Source organism: Phlebotomus papatasi, chromosome 3, assembly GCF_024763615.1.
Source record: "Phlebotomus papatasi isolate M1 chromosome 3, Ppap_2.1, whole genome shotgun sequence".
Classification (NCBI taxonomy): Eukaryota; Metazoa; Arthropoda; class Insecta; order Diptera; family Psychodidae; genus Phlebotomus; species Phlebotomus papatasi.
Window position 1 is genome coordinate 60,537,643 of NC_077224.1, and position 18,511 is coordinate 60,556,153.

The 18,511-nt window shown below is 35.1% G+C and overlaps 2 protein-coding genes across 3 annotated transcripts; both read right to left on the reverse strand.

Annotated features, from left to right (window-relative positions):
* Window positions 1–398: 398 nt before the first annotated feature.
* Window positions 399–11,713, reverse strand: LOC129807057 (V-type proton ATPase subunit H). 2 transcript variants are annotated; one of them, XM_055856054.1, is made up of 6 exons: window positions 11,544–11,713; window positions 11,335–11,416; window positions 10,864–11,263; window positions 5,403–5,585; window positions 1,309–2,006; window positions 399–940 (listed from the first exon to the last, which is right to left on the reverse strand). In XM_055856054.1, exons 1-6 carry the CDS (start codon window positions 11,593–11,595, stop codon window positions 739–741), a joined length of 1,617 nt encoding a protein of 538 aa, XP_055712029.1. In that variant the 5' UTR covers window positions 11,596–11,713; the 3' UTR covers window positions 399–738. The 2 variants fall into 2 exon arrangements, with proteins under 2 accessions (XP_055712029.1, XP_055712030.1); XM_055856055.1 differs by lacking the exon at window positions 5,403–5,585.
* Window positions 11,714–13,751: 2,038 nt separating this feature from the next.
* LOC129807089 (trypsin-like) lies at window positions 13,752–15,647 on the reverse strand. The gene has a single exon (XM_055856127.1). The coding sequence runs from the start codon at window positions 15,476–15,478 to the stop codon at window positions 14,657–14,659; it is 822 nt and encodes a 273-aa protein (XP_055712102.1). The 5' UTR covers window positions 15,479–15,647; the 3' UTR covers window positions 13,752–14,656.
* Window positions 15,648–18,511: the final 2,864 nt, after the last annotated feature.

Genomic DNA, 18,511 nt, shown 5'->3' on the forward strand with positions numbered 1-18,511 from the left:
TTCTCACTGGTAAAGTAACGTAGTCTGAAAAATACGTAATTAGACTTAAAACTTTATATTTGAGCACTCCCACTTCTAAAGACTTGCAAGCACTTCATTTTAACCTGTACACTACTTCCGACCCTAATATCCCCCCCTTGTAATTTTCGCTTTTGAACTTTTCCGAAAATCTTCAGTACAAACTTTTCGAGATAAAACCGGATTCTTAAAATGCACAGGTTTTTAATTCTATAATAATGAAAAAATGGAAAATTCCTAAAATGCCACTCAAATCACGGAAGTGCAACTTGAAAGCATTCCGAAATTTCCTAAAAAAAAAAGAGAATCAGTGAAAATATTTTTTGATCAGAGTTTTTTTGTAATATTTTTCTGCTTTCCATGAATAAAACAACAAAAAATTCCGTGATATCGATTTTAATAATTTTTCTCATTTTTACAGTAATTTTACAATAATTATATCATTTGTTTTTATTTTTTAGTCAACAAGCCACCTAATGACACAGCTAAAATTACAATTCAAATTTCAAATGATATTTACACAATAAGATTGAGAAAATCAACTCTCGATCTCTCTCACATCTAACAATACTTGATGTTGTTGCAATAAAACAAAACTATCAACAATATTTTTTTTTTCGGATCAATTGAAATCATATTTTGAGGAATGTTTATTCTGTCGGCTAAAGAGGATTCCAATTGCTGCGAAACAACTACATGGGGATTATTTTTTTTTCTTTTTTAGGCTTTTCCACTGATTGGGGCAGCTCCGGGCTTGGCAGCAGATGCACCCTCCTTGTCCTTCTCCAATTGCTTACCCAAGTACTCCCAATTGTGTACCATGAGCTTCTGTACAGCCAGGAGGGCTTCGTACCTCACATTGGGATCTTCATGGCTCAGCAATTGCATCACCAATTGCTTTCCGCCAAGCTGTTCAATCACTCTGCCGAAAACAGAATGAAGAATGTAAAGTCTCTGCACTTTGCAATATTTTTACAAAGTAGAATTTATCAAATGAAAAATGTGAAAAATTTACGGCCTTATTAAAAATTTGGCATAACTGCGATTGGAATTAGTAATTTTGTTTTATTTTAATCTCCTGAATAAGCCACGCCCATATCATAAAATAGACCACGCCCACACCATTTTTGTTACGTGTTTTTTTTTACTAATGTTTTTCAGTTTCAAAAATTGCACTTTTCACTTTGAAAATTCAACAAAAATTTCCAATTAAAAACACATTTTTCACGGCAAAAGATCAAATTCTCAAATAAAGCTGAAAATAAAAGGATTAAAAACAAAACAACTTACCGTTTTCCCCTTGGATAGTGTCTCACGTACTCGCCAATATCGAAACTGGCCACGGAGAGTACCAGAGGATCCTTGACTGTCTCCAGGAGGTGCACAAGAATACGGAGTAATTCGTAGTTCTTTTCGTTGAGACGCTGAGCATTTTCTCGCCAAAATTTTGCCGATTTGTGCACCGGAGACCATTCCAAGCGTCCACTCTTGATCTCAGTGGAATACTCATCGAATGAACTGAGATCCTGCACAGAATTCTGCAGTTTTTCCGTGAGAAACTCAACATCCGACGAAATGTCTTCATCATCAAAACGACGCTGTTCGAGAATCGACAGCTGTTTCAGAACTTTGCACTGTACCATGGCAATGCAATGTTCCTTGGACACTTGACTATCTTCAGGTTTCTCAATCAAATTCCTGAACACTGCCAAAATAATCCTGGTAACCTTCTCCTTGGCACAATCATTGAGAATGTCAGCCAAAATGGGGATGATATTGAATTTATTCATCTTCTCAGCCAGCAGAGGATTGAATGTCAACACCCAGAGGCAGAAGACCAATTGGTATTGCACTTGGAAATTAACCCGGGACGACAGAATGCTCACAATTGTGCTAATTCCGTCGACAGAGACAAAAGCAAAACGATACTCATCCACTCTGAGCATCATCTGGAGGCATCGTCCCACTGACTGGATGTACTCGTTGCTCTGAGAATCATTCCCAAGCAATCGCAATATAAATACATTTTAAAATTAATTGATATAAAATCCACAAGGATAACATTTTAAAGTTCAAAGAGGTTCAAGTGAAGTTTGAATGAAATCGCTCAAAGAGGATACTTTTTTCCCTTCAATTTATCTTTTGGAAGTTTTAAAACTCAAGAGACTTTAGAGATTAAAAACACTGATCGTTAAAATAAAAAAATAAGTTAGTCAAGACTCAAACCAAATAGACGTAAAAAATTGTAATTTTTAATTAGTTTTGTTCAATTATTTCTATTTTAAGACATTTCTTTTTATTTAAGTAATGCTTTTCCTTATGTTTTTCCTCGAATTTTTCAGCGACAATGAAATAGTATGGCTAACTTTAATGGTATGTGTCTTGGCTAACCAAAAAAATTTTAATGAATTTATTGTCTCAATATTATTGCTTCAATTGTCGTGAATATACTTCAACATTTCCGCTCTAATCTTCCCATTCACAGCTGGAGTTTGACTCTCCAATAGTGTCTTGGATAAAAGGTAAATGAAACTATATTTGCACAAAAAGTCGTTGATGTTCGAAGAATTCAAATTCAATTTCGAATTTTCATACTAAATTTTCGAACAAGATGGGGATATCAAATATCACACTAAAAAGCTGGCAACCCCATAGCAAAATTCCGCGGAAATTCCAGTGGAAAACTAGCGTCCAAATTGCAAAAATCCGCGGAATTTGACGCAAAAATTCCACTAAGTTTTCCATGGAATTTGAAGCCGGAAATTCCATTGGAATCATACCTCTCCATGGAATTTCAAGTACGAACCACTGGAATTCCTGCGTTAAATTCCGAGGTGTACCGCGGAATATTTACATTGAAACTCACACGTGAAACGTCCGCGGGATAAGCTGGAAAAAACATATGGAAATTTCCACTATCTTTCCATAGTGTTTTATATGGATTTTTCCACTAGTTTTCTGAAATGTCAAACAAATAAAATGGTGTTGCGGCAACTTTTAGAATATGTTTCCAAACCTTCCGCAAACATTTCTAGTGATTCATGTGGAAATTATAATATAATTAATTATGCGATGCTGCGTTTCGTGTAGATAATAATGAAGTGATTACATTAAATAGGTCGCCAACCTAAAATAATACTGTTTTTATGTTAATTAATAAATATTTTCGAAAAAATTATTTTTTTTACAAAATATTTTTTTATTGCTTAAAGTGTTAATTCGTTATTGCTGATTTAGTAAAACATATTATAATCCTCGTAATCTTTGCTATTTCTTTAATATTCGGAAGTAAAATCACGAGGTGCATGTGACAGCTTCATTTTTTCTCCATTTTATTTTGGTGGAAAAATCCACATAAATTCCACGAGCATTTCCATGGATGTATTCTATATGAAAAATCCAGCATAAATCCATTAAATTTTCCTTGGAACCTATTATGGAAAATTCCTATGGAATTTTTTAAGGCAAATAGTGGAAAATTCCGAGGATTTTTTCGCTTGTTATTCCTATTCCGCTTTCTTTTGCTATGGGGAAAGTCTCTTTTTTGGCTTTTCAAATAGATTTTCAATTTTTTGAAGATTTACTTGTTGATGAATTCGAACTTAATTTCGAATTTGCGAAATAAACCCTAGCATAATGTTCAGTAAATTTATGAAATATTACACTATGAATCTGTTAAAACGATTATGATACTATTCCAATGAAAATGAACATATTTCCTTAGCACATTACCGTTCTCAAATGCTTCTGCATTATCGACTTTTCTTTGTGTTGGTTCTTGTCTGAGAACTCTTTTTCCCAGTCCACGCCGTGTTTTTAAAACCACCAAACAGTCGTGACAAGAACCAATACAAAGAAAAGTCGATTATGTAGAAGCAATTAAGAACAGTAATACTAAAATAAACATCTTTACATTTTATTGGAAAACCACCATAACTGTTTTAAGGGGTAAAATCTACGAGAACGTCCAAAATTAATGAGTTTTTTGTAGCTATGGTAATAAATCGATCAATATGAAATTTTTAGAGGTTAACATATGACTTGAGAAATACAAAAATATTTTTATATTTTGTGTGATGGTGCTATTTTGATCGAAAATAAACGTTTCTTATTACTTTACTGTTCTCAAGTGCCAAAGCAAAATTGACTTTTCTATGAGTTGGTTTCTGTCACGACTGTTTGATGGTTTCGGAACATGACGAGAAGTAGGGAAAATATTCGAGACAGGAACCAATCCAAAGAAAAGTCGATAATACAGAAGCATTTGAGAACAGTTAAGTGCTAAAAACATGTTTATTTTTAATCAATATAGCACCATCACACAAAATACAAAAATATTTTTGTATTTTTCAAGCCATATGTAATAACCTCTAAAGTTTTCATGTTGATCGATGAAAACGTTGCGTTTTTCAGCTACCTGTACTCGCTTGATTTTTTGAGTATTAAGAACATTTTGTAAAAATGTTTTATCTTTTAGCAAAGACACTTTTGGACAATCAAAATCCAACTGTGAGCATACGAAATAGCAGATAACAAGTATTAGGTAAAATATTTTCCGATTTCTATTGATATTGATCCATTTTTTTAATTGTAACATTTAAAATTTCGTGAAAAAAACAAAGTTCTCCATCCAAAATGAATAAATAACCCTTTGAGATGTGTGTCTCAGCTAATACTTATGTTTTTATCCCAATTAGGGTAGATGACACATTAAATGCCACAGTTTTGAAGGTTAAACTTTTATCAGCCATTAAGAGAGTATTTCTCAACCGATTTGGGCAAGTCTTACTCCATTTGCAAGGTTTTAGAGAACCCTAACCTAGTCTTAATCGGTTTTACCCGATTACGAACTGCTACTTCTGTCTTTGTCTTTTTACCTCTTAAATATTTATTGGTGTAATTTGTTTTCTACCTAAGAAATTCAATAAAAAACATAAACTTAGACACAATAAATTAAAAATTAGATTATGAAAATTTTTAAATTAAAAAATCATTTCACCCAAAAATCACTTGAACCCAAAAAATAAAGAAAACAGAACAAAAACAAAGAGTTTCTGTGAAATCCTAAAAATATCACAAACTCAATAGAAATACAATAAAGCAATGGATAATAAAAAAAAAATATTTCTCAAAAGGAAACAGACTCTTTTAAAGTGTTTTTGGATCAATAAGAAAGTCAGTTAAGGAATATTAGGTGGATGCTCCTAAAGAGCCTCCATGGACAAATGTCTAGAGAAAGAATCATCTAAACTACCCTCTAGACAGAAAACTCACCCACACCGCTAATCAAAAAAATATTTTAAAAAAATCAATTCAAAAGAATTTCTAAACAGAAAAAATAGAAAAAAAGATAAAAAAAATAAAATCTTAAAACAAAGTTCTACCGGAATAGGAAGTGACTTTAACGAGGAGGATGTCGTCGAGGCCTGATCATCGACGCAACTGGACACTTCTTTGTAGGACTCGTAGACGGGCTGGTGGCCATGGTGATGGTGGTTGCCGTGCTGATTGGCCAGGGCGTTGCGTTTTGCATCCGCCTCAACAAGCTCTTGGTGATAAGCTTTAGCCTTTTTTTCAGTTATGTTTTTTTTTTTATCAAACATTTTGACACATCGTATAATTTGGATCAGCAACAATTTTTTTTTTGGTTTTGTCAAGTGACAAAATGGATTTTTGATGACAAAGAAGTAGATTTTTGTTTTTGGTTTTTTGTTTTTAAGAAGAAACAGAAGAATTATTAACAAACTTTGAAGAAGAAAAATTAAGTTTGAAAGTGAGGAGATTATTAGAAGATGTGTCACACAAAGTGATACGAAAATGTGCATTCTAATATGCAAATATTTAGTGCAGTTAAACACTCATTACAAGTCAGCTAAGTTTTTTTGTAGTAAAAGTGTCTCAAAAATTGAATTTATTTCTTAGAAGGGTTTCTTTTTTTATATTTTTAGTCAGTTGCTCAAATATATTGTTCTGAAATTTCAATACAGCGTTGTAGTTTAAAAATGTTGAATAAATTTGTAGCAATATAAAACACGTAAAGGTTAGCCGAGACACACACCACAAAGCGGAAGATAGGGAGCGGTTCACATAACGTTTTTCTTACATTTTTTTCAAGAAATTTTTTCTAAGAGTTTGTAAAATGTAAAATCATTTACAAGAGCACAAGAAACCGTTTTTCGGTGTGTGTCTCAGCTAACTGGGGAAAATTGAATATTTTATATTAACTGTGAACACAATACAATGATCAAACTCAAACTTTTTTGCTCAAACTCACACAATTTTACTCACATTGGAGACGCTCAGAGCAAGAGTGGTCTCCATTGTATGCATTTCCCTATTAAAATGGTCCATTTTGCTCTGAGCATCTCATTGTGCGAGTTGCATGCGATTTTTCGACCAAAACGTTCTCAAATCAATGTGAATAGTATGAGTTTGAGAAAAGGATTCTCACATTTGAAAATCTCATTCTCATATTTGATATTTTCAAATTCGGCTACTCAGATTCAAATGGATTGTTAACCTATTCTTGGCATTTTTTCTCAAATATAATCTTTTTTCTTAGTGTTCATTCGAATTCTCAATAATTAAGCTTGTTGTAAGGTATTCTAAGGGACTTTAATAAATATAGAAGAAATAAAATGATATTCCCATGAAGGCTAAGCAGAGTTTGTGTCTCGGCTAAATTCTGTACCTTTTCAACCTACATTATATTTTTACTAACCGTTCATCGCAATTTTGTTTTATTTCTTGTGTTGTGCAATATTATTTTCATGTAAAATATATTAAAATAATAAATATAGGACGAAATTGTAATTTAATGGTATGGGAAGTCGGTATCCTGGCCTAAAGTTATTTCTAAGTTCTTATCTAGGCTAAACTGTGTAATATTTTCGCCTGAAATATATTTGATTTAATATCGTAGAATAAGCAATATTATTTTTATGTAAAAATAAGGCAAAATTGTAACAGAGAAATTTATGGCCGACCTAAGATTTTTTTTGAAGTTTGTGTCTCGGCTAAACTGTGTAATTTTTCCATCTACAATATTATTTACTCATCGCGTATTCTTTGTTCGTAGCAATTTCATCTTATTTTTCTTTTACTATGCGGTATTATTTTTATCAAAAAAAAAATTTAAAAAAATGATAAAAACTAAGACGAAATTGTAATAAACGGAAATGGAAGTTTGGGTCTCGGCTAAACTATTACTTATTCGAACTCTTTTAAAACTTTTCCACTCATTTCCTTTAGTTTATTTTATTGTGTTGTGTTTAGCAGATCTAAATTAATCTGGAAATACATTTATACTCAAAAATGACTAAATTTAGTAAAATAATCTTGGTCAAAATTGATTTCTCCAAAAAGAAAAACATTTCAAAAAGAGAGCACAAAATTCTTATTGTTTTTATTTTTAATATTTCTTGTCGATCTTTTGGAATTTCAAACATTTGACGAGTTTCATAAAGGATATTGACGATAAAAATTTAAGGTTTTTGGTCTCAATTTTTAGACCAAGTGCAAAATTTCAAGCTGTTAAATATTATCCAAGATCAAGATTTCATATTTTGATGCGAAGCACTTGTGGAACATAAAATGTCTTGGCTAGCAACTAGAATTTCAAAACTTTCCACACTTAATGAAAGGTCACTTTTGTCGAATTTTTTTTCTTTGCAGAGATTTTTGAAATTATTAAAGTCAAGAAATTTCACGTTTTAAAATCTTGACGAAATGTTGGTTCCAAAATTTGAAATCTTGAAATCCACACGGTTTGTGTCGTGGATATCAAGGTTCCAAGACATTTTACAAATTTATCATCATAATTTTGATTTTTTGATTTCAGAATTACGAAAATATGGAATACCAGAAACTTTTTGATCTTGTTGAATTCAAATTTGAGGCCTTTTGATCATTTTTATCTTGGAAAATATCGAACAATGATTTTTTTTAAGTTTGGGTTGGAAACAAGAAATTTCACAAAAACAAAATTATTCCTGATTCTGAATTACCCCATATTACCCTAAAAGATGTGCCAAAGGCATGAGAATTCATTTTAAATTTGTTCAGATCTAAATTCAGTACGTTGTGACATTGAAAAGAATAAGAAGAGTGGGATGGACATATACAAAACATTTGAGAATGAAAGGGATGGAAATTTTGATTTTGTAAAATTCGCCTGATCTAATAGTTGTACCGGAGCTATAAATAACTTTAATTAATGTGAATCAGTTAAACTTTTCTAATTTTTCAAGGTTCGTCAGATCACCGTTAGGGGTGCTAAGGTCTCGCAAATTACTTCAAGCGAAATTAACAATATACGAAGGGGAAAGTACTCTCCCTTCGAACGTTCATGCCTTCGAATATTGTGAATTTCTTTTGGTTTTTATAAAAAACTTACACATTTCTATCAAATATTAGTTAGCTTATTATCAATTACGAGTCTCCTCCAAAAATAGAGGGCTTAGTAGTTTGTTTTAATGCTTTTATTAGAAAAAATTGAAAATGGACTCAAAGCTTCATTTTAATATTGAATTTTACATGTGTTTTTTTCTATTTAAAATGATTTTTGGAAAAACGTGACTAGTGTGAATGATAAAGGGTTAATTAAGGTTGATTATCGTCAACATAGTTTTTCTCGAGAAGGATACCATTTTTGTGGGTGGTGGATAACTTGCAAAACCACCCATACCTTGCCTTCGAATTTAAGAATTTCATGCCTTCGAATGCTTATCTAGCAACACTACCGCCATTTAATATGTCATATGTTATTCCACAACCTCACATTTTTATATGTTTTGCTTCACATTACGCTCGAAATGGTCTCTCTCTCGAATCGGAATGGTGATAGTGCAATGTGTTGTCTTTTTGAGAGTCTGGAAATGATGGACCAATGCAGATGTTTAAGTCTTCAAATCGGTACGTGGCTAGAGTTATTTCATTGCTCACCATGGAGATCTTGCAGGATCACAAAAAGGCAAGACATTTGATTGATATCATTTAAGAAATAATTTCCAAAATTTTGTTTTTATTTGTTTCCGGAAACAAAATAACCTCAGTTTATTGACTTCAAAATGGCATGAAGTATCACCCTTCTCTTTTTACAGTCGTATTTTAGGGTTGTCATATCGATAATATGGCTTTTTCAACAATTTATTCCTATTGGAATAGCAGTATTTCAGAAAAATTGGAAAAGATTCTTTTTGTTAGCGTTTTTCTCTGTAGGGATAGTTTCAGTAAGTGTATTAGACCTCAGGCTAATCAATAATAGATTGTTTAGTGTTTCTATAGAAATATTTTCCGAGAAAATTGTAGATTCAAAGGCATGTACCGTCACATTCGAAGGCAAAAATTGTACCATGCCTTGGACCAAATCGACGTAGTATTTTTACTTACCACATAAAAAGAAACTAAGGGATTTTGAATGGTAAATTAGATAAGCATGGGATCTCAATTAACTAGAGATTTTTTTGGTGTAATAAAAATTGGGATTCATTTTCGATTTTCCCAGAAAAAAATTCATCAAGTTTGAACTTCATATTTGTGGTCCAACCTAGAGTACTTTCCCCTATCATTCTAGAAGAGTCAATTAGCAAATTTATGTAATTCTCTTCAGAAAAAATATGAACTTAATGTGTTAAATCTTCTGTCAAAGTTAAACTGTCTGGAAATGGTTTTGAATTAGAACATTAACCCTAATTCTTCTATTTCAACACAAGAATAGTGTAAGTGTGCCAAATTTCGGCATAGTTGTATGCAAGCGACAAAGTCTCAAGTTTGAAATGTGATATTTTTAATAAAAATTGAATATTTTTGTTACTCTTTTATAAGGAATATTGCTTGGAGCCTTGCAGACAATTTATCATCTTTACTTTCTCTATAATCATTATTAATACATTTTAAAATGAATAAAAGTGTAGACATAGCATTGGTGGCCTATTTCGGCCACCTTCATTCTCATAGTTCCATGCCCTTCCAGAATTCTTTAAATATCTCTTTCAGATCATCTTGCTCGTCGAAGCGACATTTTTTGTTATTTTTTTTGCATTGTACAATCTCAAGAGTATCCAAAAACTAAAAATTCATGGAAATTCGAGGAACAAAAAATATGGCCGAAATTGCGAGCTGGCCGGAATTTGGCACATTTACCCTAATTGCAATTTTTATTGTTTTCTTTAAAACTAAAAACCTTTTGGCGTTTTAAAATTAAATAATTGTATTGAAAAATAGGAAAAATACAAAATAAAATGATTTTGTAATTTACAATTTTTTGCAAGTATTTTTTAAACGCAATGGAAATGAAAATAACTGCATTAGAACTTTTCACAACATTCCAACTTCGTTCAGCCACCGACAGTGGCGCTTCAATCTCGTCAAATGCATCAGGCAAAAGTTGCATGAAGCATATGCTTCCAAATTCTTCAAAAAAAAATCATTTTTCAGACACTTTTACTGGCCTAACAGAAAGGAATTCTGCTGTGCTCTATTGCTCCTCCTGGGACAAATTTCTGTTAGTGGCAAAGTGATCTAAGAAACGCCACAGATTTTGCAGAAATTAGTTAAATTGGTTAGTTGCAGGACGGAAGATTTTTCTTCAACGGACAAAGGAGGAGAAAAGTAGAAAAGCCACAAAAAAAATATTGCAACTCACACATCACCAAAATCACCAATAAATTGTTAGTAAGAGACTGGGATTAATTCCACTTTTGAGAGGACATTCAGGGAGGACACAAATTTTTCTTTTTTTTTTTGACAATGAAACAGAGGAGAAGTGTGCAAGTGATCCTGGTTGGATTTGTGATGTTGATTCCTAAACAAAAAAATCAATTTAAAAAAAATTAAAGTACTTACATTGACAGTGAGCTGATCTTTGAGCCACTGCAGGTAGAAATTGAGGTCAGATTTGGGCATCTGTTCGTGGCCCCAGCATGCCAATTTGGCCAGAATCCTCGAAGACATGTTGACAATGAAGCCATCCTGACGATTCAGGAGATTGAGGAATGGTCCCCAGACACTCTCCTTGCGCTTCGTGGCGTAATCATGGAAGATCTCAACACGAGTGCGATCCTCCTGCAGCAGATCGTCAATCATCACGAGGATATACTGAATGGTTTGGTCCTTGGAGACATGCGACAGCAGATTGAGCAGTGTCTTGGCAGATTGAGCTTGATTCTGCTGCAAGTAGGAATTTTTCTTGTCCCCATCCAAAGCACTGACACAGTTATAATCCTCGCTGGAGATCATCTGGGACCTTTAAAAAAACACAAAAACATTTGACAATCAATCTCCCGGATCAGCTGATCACGAGACAATTTCACTTACTGCATGTAGCTCTGCCAGTTGATTTTCGTCTGGCGGATGTCTCCTGCCTGCTGCTGGAGGACACTCGTGGCTGCAATCATGTCTGAAAAACCCCTTTCTGGATGAGTTTCTGAGCCTCAGTGGGAATTTTCATCCCCCGCCCCCAGGTCAGATGACCCCAAATTTTGGGCAATTGCTATTTTTGTCCCATTTATTGGACTTCAACTCACCGATTTTGTCATCGTGCAGCGACACCATCAAATCAGCCATATTCTCAGTCATCTTGATTGATTTTCCTGATCACTTTCCACACAAAAATCACCCTTTTGCGAGAGAATTTGGAAAAATTTTCCAAGCTCCTTCGAATTCACGTGACAGAATGGAGTGTTTGGTGTTTTTGCCACTGGCGCTGCTGTCACTTGAGAGGTCAAGTGTGCCTGTGCTAAGCAAACACACTGACATGGAATTTTGTCATAAAAATACATTTTTTTTCTAAAACAAAAAAATCATTTCAGTTTTTATTTTTCATATTTTTTCACACAAAATTTTCTGGCAAACAGTCCGAAAAGACTCAGAAGAAGAAAGAGCAATTCCATCCAAGGAGTAACATGCAAGGAAGGAAATCTTGTGACCAAAGAGGAAGAGGTTTTAAGTCGCTGGCAAGAGTACTTCTCAGAATTTCTCAATCGTCAATCTTCAACAAGGTACTGATGGTCACCCACGAGTAAAAGCAGGGAGAAAGTAGTCCTTCGAGGCCTTCGAGTCCTTCAGAGAGTGAAGTTCTATATGCGATCAGTAAATTTAAGAATAAAAAGGCTGCAGGAATTTACGAAATACATCCCGAACAAGGGGGAGATATTAGGGTCGGAAGTGGTGTACAGCTGAAAATGAAGTGCTTGGAAGTCTTTGGAAGTGGGAGTGTTCGAATATAAAGTCTTTTCTGTCTAATTCCGTATTTTTCAGACTATGTTAGTTTTAGTTGAGATTTTTAATTCGAGCGGCAGTATAATTTGAAAAGGTTTGTTGAAATTCTCAAGTTCGGGTATTACAATGAAATGGAGCAAATACGCTTAAAATTATTACAATATAGCTTAATTTGTGTCGTATTTTTTCCGAGGAAAATATTCAGTTGAACAATAATTTTGCTTAATTTTTTTGTAGGAATTTCAATTTCATGTAGTGGCACGCAAAAAATGACATAGCATTGCAGTTGACTTTCAATCAATTTGATATAATTTTTTTTCTACTTTATGGTATTCGTTTGACTTTTTCGTTCGAATGTCATTAAGCGGTATCCCATAGGTTACCTCCACCATTTTTTGTTTACTTTTTGCATATACTGGAAAGGTTTTACTGCGTATTATATCTCTTCAATGCAAAAAGTATTCTTCGAAAAAGTAGATTTGTATTTTTGAGGACTATTACAAAATGAAGAACGAAAAGGTTCATTTGTAATATTTAATGTTAGACTAATTTTGGAAAGGACTAAAAGCTTGACTAAAAGTGATGAACATCCATTACAGAGAGATTTTGGGGGTGTATTAAGATCGCATCCTTGCTCGAAGGATGATTATAGTGGCTTTGAAAATTTAGAAATAGAGATTTATTCTTCGAAATATCAATTCCATTTTAAAAGGTCTCTAATATTGATGCCAATATTGTGAGTATCCTAGCGGAAGAAAATTTGTGGTTAACAATTTAAGAAACTGTTAAAATGTCGGAAAACAATAATTAGATCGCATTTCGCTATGTAGAAAGGCTTGGATGTGTTTAAATTAAAAGCTCGGCACGTAGGTGCCACATTCTTTCACTCAAAGGAAATAGGGTAACTTTATGATTGTTGCCGTTTTTCTCCTGCTATGTTGCGATAAAAAAAACTTCTGCGGATCGATAGGTGACAGGTAATGAGGAATTGATCTAATACAACAATAGTGAAAAAGATCCTGGAAAAAATAGCCAAGCTTGTTGCAAAAGTTGATTAGCAATCATCTAAAACTTTTTAATTTTCATTATTTTTTCTAAATGGACCTCCTTCTCTAATTCTGCAAGAGAAATTAGGTTCTGTTTACATCAGTTGCGAGATAACCTGCGAGGTTTTGTGGGATATTTTGTGTGATGTAAAGTGGTAATTTTGTCGTCCGGATGCAGTTTTTATTGCAAATTAAAGTATTTGTGAGTGAAATAAAGTGAAACTGGTAAGTATTACTGTCGAAAAACTGAATTTTGTGTGGCTTCAAAAATTATTGTAAAGATAACCTCTTTGGGTCTACCAGTAAAAAATAATTTTTAAAATACAATAAATTCAGCTATTTGGGGCACAACAAATCTTAGAGACTTTACGCTTTACTTTTATGCATCTGTAGGTGTTTTTCTTGGTGTTTTGTGGCGATTTACCTATTAATCACAAAAAATAATTTCTTTAATATGTTTTTGAGTTATTGTGCTATTCCAATAATAAATGAAAAGAGACGTTTTTTTTAGTACATGACTACTCTCATATCATGTGCTTCTGTATAATCGGCTTTTCTTGTATTGGTTTCTGTCACGACTATTTTCCCGAATTCTAATAGTGTTCCAGTTACAAAACCACCAAATAAAAAACGAGAGAGAGAGGTGTGATAAGAACCAACACAAAGAGAAGGCGATTATGCACAAAAGTAAATGAGAGCAGGCATGTACTAAATACTAAAATGTTTTAGCTTCTTCAAGGGACTTAAAGCGCAACCATAGTGAAATTCACTGCGCCGCAAATGCAAAGAAAATTATCACATAGAACAAGGAGGCATCCCATTTATCTAAATCTAAAATCAGGTTATCAAAATTGACGAATTCTACAAAATTTTCCTCCATACAACTCGAAAGTTTTCCTCAAGCTTTAGATTTACATTACTTCAACTTTTGCGATAAGAAGAAAGCTCTGAAGAAACATATCTGAGTAGTACCATCTTTCAGGAAATCCCTAAAAATAAAATTTTGCCGCAAAAAATATTGATACCGTTTTGAATTTTAGAAGAACCCATTAAATTTGCAAAGTGATTAGATAAGAAGACACCAACAACAGTTAAATAACCTGCCGTAAAAGTGATAAGGAAGCGTATTGAAAGAATAAAAAATCGACAATTGGGTGTGATCTTCAGCAGCTGCGGCACAAACTTCATAGAAGTATCATAAACCAATTATAAAACGTATTAAACAATAAGTAGAGTAGCGATTGTGACTTTTGAGTCTTCCTGAGTCGTTATCATTTGGAATTTTGTATCTCTGAGTAAGGTCTAATTTGGATGATTATTAATTTTTTTATTTGATGATCATTACATATTTTTAAGATGACTTAAATTATGGTTTATAGACCCTGTTCGACGCGTTGAATCCATTCGATAAACTGGGATACATCAGTGTATATCGAAGGACTTCCTAAGGCACCACAAGGATAGAATCCCCATGAAACGATCCCCACAAGCGTGTGTTTGTTTGTGTAAGGATTCATGTGGATTAGGGCACTTCCTGAATCCCCATGACATGCTGATCGATCACCTTCGAGGGGACCTGTGCAGATATTCGTTGGATGGAGTTGAGTTATTTCTGGTCCACCTAAGGCAGCCTCACATTCACTCCATTCGACAATGGGAAGGGTTGCCCACTGAAGTTTGGCGGGAAATTCTGGCGAAAGTCCATTGGATGTACTGCCCCAGCCAAAGATTTCGGTTTCACCCGATACGACAATGTTTGGTTGAGGCAATTCAATCTTGTTCACAGTTGCGGAAAATTCTAAAGGGTTCTCCATGTGCAACATGGCCAAGTCATAGGGAGCAACTCCTCCGGCAAATAGATGATGAGTCACTTTTCTATCCACTCGTTGAGTCTGTTCTCCCTCCTCTTTGATCTGCAAATTGTGCTTTCCAGCCACCACAACCATGTATCCATCTTTAGGTGTTCCTGTGATGCAATGAGCAGCTGTCAGGATCCATTCATTTGACACAATAACTCCTCCACAGAAATGCCGTGGAGCATCATTTGTTGCCAAATGATGCCACTGCAGGGAGACTATGTACGGCGCCATATGGGGTATAGCTTCTTGTCCTCCGACCACTCGATTGGTAGGTGGTACAGATCCTGCTGTTGCACATAACACCCTTAACGCACATAAAATCCATACTCGCCACATGATTATTAATCACAATTTTTAAATGACTGCCCAAGGACTCGACCAAGAAGCACTGAAAACGGTAGACTAATGTTCGCACATGTTGAGCTTCTTATATAGGAGCCAGAAATCACGGTAAATCTGATCAAATTAAAAAATTGTGTTGTTTGTGGTATCAAAGGTCTTCATCTTCAATGATGATTACGACAAAGAGAACCATGTTTTAGGCCGTGACAAACATTTGTAACTCTGTTGCCACTAAGGGACAAGGTTCACAATTTATTACACACCGGAATTAGTTTAGTTTTGGGCACGTTAAGGACATTGATACATCAACAAGAAAGCTGAAAGAACGATAAAAATAATTTAATTTAGGTTAATTTATCTCGGCTGTCTATGGAGAAAATGTGAGAGAATGACCAAGTACTTCGCCATCTTTTCATCGATTTAAAAGCAGCCTACGATAGCATAGTCAGGGTAAAACTGTACAAAGCCAAGTCCCGTACAAACTGATTAGACTGACTAGGATGACCATGACCGATGTGAAAGGCAAAGTAAAGGCGAACGGATCGCTGTCACGAGAGTTTCGCGTGAACAACGGATTCAGACAGAAGGACGGACTATCGTTCGTCCTCTTTAACCTGGCACTGAAGAAAGCGATCCGTGACTCCGGTGTGAGCATGAGGGGGGTCATATTCAATAAGTCCACGCAGCTCCTAGCCTATGCTGACGATATTGACATTATGGGACGCAATCCCAGAGCTGTACAAGAGGCCTTCATCCAGATTGAGCATGCGGCACGAAATCTGGGGCTACAGATAAACGAAGGGAAAACAAAGTACATGGTGGCCTCGTCAGCAGTAACTCCGGTAACATCTACAGACTACGGAGAGCATCGGTCAAACAAGGTTCCCGATGGGGGACTACAACTTTGAAGTTGTCAACTCCTTCGTGTACCTTGGGTCAACAATCACAGCCGACAATAACATCTCAACAGAAGTCCGCTTACGGCTGCTGAAAGCCAACAACGCCTATTTCAGTCTATCAAGAGTTTTCCGGTCCAGAACCTTAAGCATAAAGACTAAGCTACCGCTGTATAGGACTATGATCCTGCCAGTCTTCACGTATTCGTCTGAGACGTGGGTCCTCAGCAAACAGAATTGCGAACTTTTAGCCGCGTTTGTGAGGAGGATCCTACGATGGATTATTGGCCCCATATGTGAGGAGGGACGATTCCGGAGCCTATAAAACCATGAAATGTAGGAGCGCTACCGAGAGGTAACTGTCGTCAAGCAAATACGCCTCAATAGGCTCCGGTGGGCTGGTCATCTGGTGCGCAAGGATGAGGACGACCCAGCCTGGAAAGTCTTTAGGGGCGGACTCTATGCTTCGAGGAGACCAGGCCGACCCAGCCTCCGATAGACCGACGGCGTGGACCAGGACGCCAGCTCATTATCATAAAGTTGAATGATAACGTTCGCGCATCTTCGGTTTAAATCTTAATTTGTCTTAAGTAAATTAAGGTTTATGTTATTTTGTCCTAAAATAAAATGCCTCTCGAAGACCATAATCCAACAGAAATAACTAAAAAAACATTTTAAAGTGGTTCAAGCATTTGGTTAAAATACCATCATAAGTCTATAATCCAAATTCCAAATATTTTGGTCAGACACAGACTGCCGCACTGGAAATCGAGTACTAAAAATTAGTACTAAAAATGCTGACCTCCCAAGAAGACACCTGTCAAAAAGTTGAGAGAAGCGTGCTTTTTACATTACTGCAGCATGCTGTGCATATCAAGTTGTTTCAGTCAGGGCGAATGTGGTAGCAAGTGATTCCAAGGTCCGATTTATTCTTTGATTTTCCTACTTCAAAAAGGTGTAAAATTGTCTCCGAAACGTGTCTATGTGAATAAAAGTGAATACAGTAGAGTCTCGCTATAAGCCATCGCTCTATAGTCCACAATTTATCGACCGTTGATTTCAAAACACTGATTTTTAGGTTATGTTTTTTAGTATGCGAAATTCATAATTATTTTAATATTTTTGGCAAACTTTATTAAGTAGTTGTGATAATTGTGATCCACAATGAAGAGAGCAAAGACAAGTACCACAATCGCAAAGAAAGTGGAAGCCGTCGAGCAATTTCAATACTAAAAGTCGTTGATAATTTTAAAAAATTACATGGATTATAGTGCGACCCAAGTGTCAAATTTGAAACCAAATATGGACTATAGCGAGACTCTACTGTAAATCTAAATTATTATTAATCGTATCGAGATATATTCATTACAAAGGTAATCATTTTTATAATGTCTATATCCCGTGTTAGAAGAATCTGCTAGTCCGTTTGTAGACTCGCCCAGGAGCGCCTTCCCCGCATATTGTGGATGCTTCTTCTATGCTCCCGGAGTTGTTGGGCGTAGGCGGTACATTATATTACGTTATTAACATATGAAAATTTCCTAAATCACACATTCAGATCTTTGCACCGGGCGGGACTCGAACTCACAACAGTAAGTCGAGCCGGGGAATCGATCCGCCCAAGAGCCAACGGTCTTGCCTATTGCGCCACTGATTCCCCATTCCCCTGATTCTAAATTATAGGTGAGAAACCTGTACATTTCGTCTCTTGAAGGGCTATACGAGTGGTACCGTATAGGAACTCGTAAGTTAAATACGTTGGGTCTTAGATGGAGAGATCCCTGTTTTGTTTCTCTCAAAATGAGGTCGTTTTGCGTCCGTTGCAGTATGACTGGTTGGAGACTGCTTCATACCGCTCCTTGATGGAAATTACAAGGGGCCAACTCAATCTGAGCTATTTTCAGGATACAACATGAAAAATTCAACTAATATTGTATTCGCATTGATCCTCAATCCATAGACTGGGGCACAATAGTTTTTCTATCTTTAAGAACCCTTCATCGTTGCTTTCTTTTATTGGTTAGAGTCCTCTAAACTCTGCTCTGCTGTGCCTAAAATCCAGAAATCGAGCCGTATCTTGTTTGATCAATTGATACTGTTGATATACTTTGATCAACTGGCCATCTACTGC

Excerpts from the sequence above, each read along its gene's own strand:
- LOC129807057 (XM_055856054.1), bottom strand. The coding sequence starts at position 11,595 with ATGACTGAGAATATGGCTGATTTGATGGTGTCGCTGCACGATGACAAA. Across the intron at positions 5,586-10,863 it reads AAGATCAGCTCACTGTCAAT|GCTAAAGCTTATCACCAAGA; the intron begins GTAAGTACTTTA and ends ACTGAAAAAAAG. Across the intron at positions 2,007-5,402 it reads TAAAGTCACTTCCTATTCCG|AGCAACGAGTACATCCAGTC; the intron begins GTAGAACTTTGT and ends AATGATTCTCAG.
- LOC129807089 (XM_055856127.1), bottom strand. The coding sequence starts at position 15,478 with ATGTGGCGAGTATGGATTTTATGTGCGTTAAGGGTGTTATGTGCAACA.